Source organism: Lingula anatina, chromosome 5, assembly GCF_051362555.1.
Source record: "Lingula anatina isolate TDL-2025a chromosome 5, LinAna3.0, whole genome shotgun sequence".
NCBI classification, from domain to species: Eukaryota; Metazoa; Brachiopoda; class Lingulata; order Lingulida; family Lingulidae; genus Lingula; species Lingula anatina.
This window is the reverse complement of record NC_141771.1, coordinates 24,401,359-24,408,037: the sequence shown is the minus strand read 5'-3', so window position 1 is coordinate 24,408,037 and position 6,679 is coordinate 24,401,359. Positions and strand designations below refer to the sequence as shown.

Below are 6,679 nucleotides of genomic sequence, written 5' to 3'. Positions count from 1 at the left end.
GTTGACTGGCACACGCTAATAGACAAGTGATTTTTAACGAGCACCCCTTTATGCTAAATGTGTGAAAATTTGGTGACATTGGTGGTGTCATTTCAATTTAATGGACATCTCTTTACCTCTAAAGAAGGCTAAACGAAATGTAGAAATGCATGCTTCACTTCGATGCTGTATAGTGCACCTCGTTCTTCAACAGTGGTTACGGTTTACAGAATACACACCCTTTTTATTTATCTAATTATTTATTTTAGTCAAAGTTTGTTTTAAATGCAGATAGATAACTCACCATGTAGTTTCACGCAACGCTTATTTCGTTGAATTGTTTAGGTATAAAAAATGCAGTGTGTTAGCGATAAATGGTCTCCTTTGTCTTCATGGAAATGTGCGATTTTACAATTTATGATCTCCTTGTGCGATTGTAGGTACCAATAAATAAATTAAATGCGCTGTAATTTTTTTAGATGTTATTTGTAATAAAATCCAGGACGAGAAAAAATACAGCTTACTTAAAGTAAAATCTTAAAACGGGTGGAATAGATAACAGATCCGATGTTTTCTATTGCAAGCATGCGGCGAGGTCACTATGAAGAAACCAATAAGGAACAGAGCTAATTTTTGTCTTGTACCACTCCCAGCCCTGTTTAGCAAATCAAAAGAAAGGATATAATCATAGACCTATCGTTGGCAAAGATGCTCGATGTTTGATAACGGTATCAAAACTGGTATTTACAATCAATTTTACGTGGAAGAGTACCGTACGTCTACATTAATGGAGATACATGTAATAATGGTTATTGAGGCCCTAGAAAAATCAGGTAACGTAGATCTACATAGCCTTATGCTAAATAAAATTGATTAGTTGGTTAATAAGCGGCCACTGTAATATCGATTGATGAATTTCATTTTTATTTTAATATATTTCAAATATGGTTAATGAGCATAACAACTCAATTCTATGGTAAGTCAGCCTTGGAATTAAAAAAAAAATATTGTTCATTCAAATGGGTATATCAAATCCAACGTGTACGTGATTTGAAAGCAAAATAACAACATCAAAGATTTCACTGCGGTCAATTGTATAATTTTTCCGCAAAAAAAATATGAATGATAAAATTCCAACAACTTAAGATAGGGCGCGCTTCCGGCTTGTTAGCCAAATTATCATGTGGTAGTCAAATTCAGTCAAATTCGAAATCAAATTCCATATAGGTGAAAAAAAAAATCGAACAAATGCATTTCATTTGTCTAATTGTTAACGGTTTGATTCAGGACGGATTGCAACCTACATAGGTAGGCATATAACAGTCCGTTAATTACCATCATCTGGCGCCATTTCTACTTGCCTATATGATTCATATAAAACTTGCTTTTAGCTCGTTTTCAATAAATACCCATGAGGTTTAGAATATTCAGGAATTGACAGACCCAAAACCTCCGCTTTTATATTACATTTCAGATAATGCAGAGAATGGTTTCTAAGTGACCGCTGCCATGGAAACAGCAAATACATACACCGACTCCAACCACAGGAATTTCTTTCACATAAGCATTCTGACTGCAGAACATGCCTTGTAGGTCTTGTAAGATGTTCTTCAGAAATAACTTAAAACAAACTATCCCAATTTATTTGACCTCAGCACGGGGTTGTTGAATGGGGTGCTTGGTGATAGAACTGTCTAGACTGTGCTGTTTAGATTATCACCAAAACTTTTAATCGCCACCAACGGGAGCAGCTGTATCCCGCGGGAAACCCCTCAACACCAGTAACTGTTGGTGATTTAGACCTCACACTGACTTGCCTTTGGTTGACGAACATCACCTCCTGGAACCCTTGTCCTCGGTTGAATGCATTAGACAACCCCCGTGGTATCAGCAGTATACTGATTACATTAAATTAACTCGAAGATGAAAAGGGTTGGACTATATGCTTGTCGGAGAACTTGGAAAGCAAGAACAAGAAGACTTCTTGCAATCATACATACCAGTCAGATTACACATTGCCATCAAAAATGAGTACACAAGAGAACACTGTTACAATTGATCCGGAATTTGATCGTCATACACTGACGTCATCATTGCCGAATAGAGATAAGGAATACAACAGAAAGAAGAGATACAATGTACGAAAGATAAATGCACGAAAGAAAATGCGGACGAGAAGGACGATCCCGATATCTACAGCCAAGTTTTAGCTTTTCTTCACAATGATTTGTTTCGGCATTCAACAAATTTCGTCCCAGGAGGGACAAGCATGCTTTTATATCCGGCGCATCTTCGCAAGTACTTTCTTCAGTCGGCACAAGGCCCACCCTTTCATATGGGGGAGAAAAACTGCTATGAAGCAGTGCGACTGTCCACTTTTAAAGACCTGCCCAATTCAGTCCCGGTACCAGCACGATCACGGTTTTATTACACTGGAAACAGTGATGAGGTAGCATGTTTTAGCTGTGGAGGGAGACTTAAAGAGTGGACCTATGGAGACAATCCATTTATGCGACATCGCAATTTCTTCCCAGATTGTCAACTTATGAAAGGAACTGAGACAAAGAATGTTCCCCTGTTCCAAACAGATGATGACCCTTTCCCAAACTTAGCAAGGTCTTCACCACGTGACCATGGTGGCAATGCGTCCTCACTACTGTCAAGCCAGCAGGCATTATCCGGGTCACTGGGCATCAGTTCACCAGAAGTCGCCACCACGCAGATCACGCCGCTGGAAACAAACATGATGGCTCATGCCGGGGTTGCCAGTGGTGTACGCTCTAACGAGAACACATCTGTCCCCTTAACTCCACCAAATACATCTCATCTGCCTACATGTGTCCCTTCGCGGATGAGAAATGAGTCTGATCGCCTAGCAACTTTCGTCAGCTGGCCCAGTGGAGCAAGTGTCCCACCCAGAGACTTGGCAAGAGCTGGTGTCTTCTATCTGGGCACGGAGGACCGGGTACAATGTGCCTTCTGTGAGGGGGTATTAAAGAACTGGGAACTAGGTATGAGTGTTTTTTTTTTCTTTTTATCGCTATGAACGTGATTCTATATATCCCTGCATGTTCTGTGTAAATGGTTGAAGCAAGAATAGGGTCACTCATTTGTATGAATATGAACATTCCTAAATTTATCAAAACAATCAATGCTCTAAACCTTTAAAACTGATGCAATATTGTCATGACAGATTAGTTTTATACATTGATTTGTAACTTAAGTGCTGATTTTAGTAAAGCATTCATGGTTGTTGGATTTAAAACGCACAATTCTCCTCGGCGTCAGAATGATGAAATGGATCAGACGTTAACATTTGCTTTAGGTGACCAACCAAAGCAGGAACACCGCAGATATCTTTCCACCTGCCCGTTCGTCCTAGGACTGGAAGTTGGAAATATTCCTCTGGAAGGACCAAGCACAGCTCTTCCTCTTGCTGTGTCAGAATCACAAAGACAAGCTGTGGGAGACGGCACAACAGGATCAGAGAGTAAGCATGAGATAACAATAATTCTAACACATCCTCATAAACGCTACCGCGAGGACATGATTTTAAAGACCTAGTTAACCATATTCATTTGGTGCAATGTAATGTATATTGACCCAATTTTGATACTATATGGAATTTGTACCCTAAACAAAAGTTTCTTATCGAGAAATGCGTACTGTACTACGCGTCGTTTCCCATCACGCAGCACAGCCCAGCCTATTACTTCTGCTCGAATCGTGGTTCATAGTGCATTACAGGGTACATCTAGAATGCAGGTTAGTGCAATGACGACAACCACAGATGTCAAATGTCGTTAAACTGTCATTACTTAGCAAGTCGATCCCTAAAACTCCTCTTCCCATATTTTCACCCCATAGATGCCACAACTGGACCCACACAAGGAGTACTAACAGCGAGACCTAGACACGAGAGATACGCCACTGAACAGGCCAGAATTCGAACCTTTGCTAACTGGCCGCCATCTCGTATTCCGCGTCCTGAAGCTCTCGCCAGGGCCGGGTTTATTTACGCCGGTAAGTACACTTTATATTTGACTGAAATATATCGATTAATTTATTAAGTATTAACATGTTCATATATCCATTGGTGTTGCCAAATTTATAGAAAACGAGACCCCTCAATATAATTAATATGCCATAACCTATAACGCCCCTTCTTAAAGAACACCAGCATCCCATATATTAAGGCAAAGTCACACAATGTGTAATATGTACATATGACAGTGTACTTCAATGTGCAATCCACAGCTCTCACGACGTCTTTTTTAGATTGTCGTTAATAAAAAGCTGACCATTTGTGAATAAAAATGGACAAGTTATAATCTTGATAAGAGGAGTAACAGCACCCATTCAGTATATTTTTATTTTAATAACAGGCTTTTTTGACAACGTGAAATGCTTCTTCTGTGACGGAGGACTGAGGAATTGGGAACTACAAGACGACCCTTGGGCTGAGCATGCGCGTTGGTTCCCGTGGTGTGATTTTGTTCGTCAGTGCAAGGGGGGTACTTTTATACAAATTATTAAGGGACAAAATTCGCCAAACAACCAGGTAAGCATATATTTAATCTCAGCATTTAATGTGATTAAGATATAAGCACGGGTTAGGGTAGATGACGTTTAAATAATTGGTGTAACTTAGGCGTTGTCTGATTTTCATTTTTATGACGCAGACATCGTCAATCAAGAAACCTTACATGACGTACATTATAACCACATTATACTTGATAAAAGACAAGAAGGGGATTGTCTTTTGGTTGTAAATCTACACACCATGTTATCAAATTCCGTATACATTGACTATGCTTTGTTATAGAATTTTTTCACGGGACATTGTCTTTTGGTTGTAAATCTACACACCATGTTAGCAAATACCGTATACATTGACTATTTTTTATATATAAATTGATCACGGTTAATATTGATTTATTCAATTTAGTCTCCCCAGTCTCAAGCGCAAGCACACAGAGCACAAGGTTAGTAACCCATTGCTTTCTGACCAACGAACACAATTATCATTTACCCGGTCCATGAGCCTTGCTAGATTTCTTAAGTTTGAAAGTAGTCACCTTCATACATACACAATATTGTACTTCACAGAATTAGCAAATATGGTAAATGTGTGTGAAGTACAAGTATATGAACAAGTCCTTAATGTTCTTATTTGTGATTTGACCCCATCCGACATTCAACAACTTGGAGCAGTATCACCTTATCCTTGTAAATAAATCGCTGAGCATGCTTCTTGTCTCATCACGTGATCCGAACTCTGCCTGTATACAGGTGCGCCAGGAAGTTACCATGTAGAGTCCCGGGAGATCAAAGCCCGCCTAGACACACCGACAGTGCAGGCGGTTATAGATATGGGTTTCAGTAGAGATACAGTGCGTCAGGCGATCGAACATAGATTGAGGGATACTGGAGATGATTTCCCCAGTGCAGCGAGTTTACTAGATGCCATTTTGAATATTGAGGATGAGATGGACCGACAGACGGCGCAAGAGGAACCTGGTCAACAGCCACTAGTCCCAGCTCTGGTTGAAGTACCAGCATCTGTGACAACCCAAAAAGCATCTCAAACGCAGCATTCGGGTAATGTCTGAGCTGATAACACTCCGTTACGATTTCTTGTGGTTAGATTATATAAGATATACACAGAGTTAAATAGAAAGTTCAGAAACATCGTTATTTTGAATGATTATGAAATAATTATAGGTGCTAAGGTAAATATTTTAATATCATTATCATTATTAAACCATCAACGCACTCGAATTGCTGCTACAGGGCGACTTTCTCAGGTGTATATCGTTGATGTTGTTCACAATAAGAAGCATCATTAAGCGCTTGATTAAAAAAGAAGTGATAAAAAAAGAAGAGTAAACCTGTTTATTTGTGTCCTTTCCTTTGTATTGATGTTATGCCATTATCACCAACGGTTTTGAAGTAAGTGTTACCAATTGTATTCCAGAGATCAAGTCTTTGCTTGAGGAAAACAAGAGACTGAAAGAAGAGCGCACCTGTAAGATCTGTAAGGACAAAGAAGTTAGCGTGGTATTTCTGCCGTGCGGCCATCTTGTCGCCTGTGTCCAGTGTGCACCTGCGTTGAGGAATTGCGCCATTTGCAGAACAGCCATCAAGGGAACGGTTCAGTTAATCTTAATATAACCCTGGTCAAGAATAGCGAGGATTTTATCCAAACTGCATTATTATCTTAATATCTAAATACTAAGCTGAAGGAACTAAGTATCACATTCACAGATTCAACGACATTTCTTGATCACATATTGCAAAGTGTAGTAACAACTATTCTCATTTTGACAGTTTGTACCTACATACTATATATGACAAAACATTGGCATAGAACGACTATCCTAAAGATCATAATAAAGATAACCGTTATTTATAGTTATTTTTACAGCTTTTAAAGTCACAAAATTACTCAAACGTGAATTGCATGCTTTGTTTGCATATTAAACACGCTTTTCTTTGTTCAGTTATAACATTTGAACACAATGCAGATTGATTTACTTATACGAATATTCATCTGACTTGACTTGCTACGTGTGGCTAGTGCCACAGTACATATTTTTAATATTGTGAGCAATCATCTAGTGTAAAAAGGTGTGTGTACTATCACAACAATTTAATGCCTTTATTTAGGATTTTGTAGAGTTTCCTTATTGTAACTTGA

At 39.0% G+C, this 6,679-nt stretch overlaps 1 protein-coding gene across 1 annotated transcript; it reads left to right on the top strand.

Moving 5' to 3' along the window:
* Nucleotides 1–2,314: 2,314 nt before the first annotated feature.
* LOC106158848 (baculoviral IAP repeat-containing protein 7-like) lies at nt 2,315–6,153 on the top strand. Its single transcript, XM_087014110.1, has 7 exons — nt 2,315–2,990; nt 3,305–3,469; nt 3,847–4,002; nt 4,365–4,540; nt 4,928–4,964; nt 5,272–5,580; nt 5,903–6,153. Exons 1-7 carry the CDS (start codon nt 2,315–2,317, stop codon nt 6,151–6,153), a joined length of 1,770 nt encoding a protein of 589 aa, XP_086870236.1.
* Nucleotides 6,154–6,679: the final 526 nt, after the last annotated feature.

What these genes read in the sequence shown, in the direction of transcription:
- LOC106158848 (XM_087014110.1), top strand. Translation starts at nt 2,315, where the DNA reads ATGGGGGAGAAAAACTGCTATGAAGCAGTGCGACTGTCCACTTTTAAA. An exon ending in AAAATTCGCCAAACAACCAG is followed by an intron (nt 4,541 to 4,927) that starts GTAAGCATATAT and finishes TATTCAATTTAG; the next exon opens with TCTCCCCAGTCTCAAGCGCA. An exon ending in ATCTCAAACGCAGCATTCGG is followed by an intron (nt 5,581 to 5,902) that starts GTAATGTCTGAG and finishes CTTTGTATTGAT; the next exon opens with GTTATGCCATTATCACCAAC.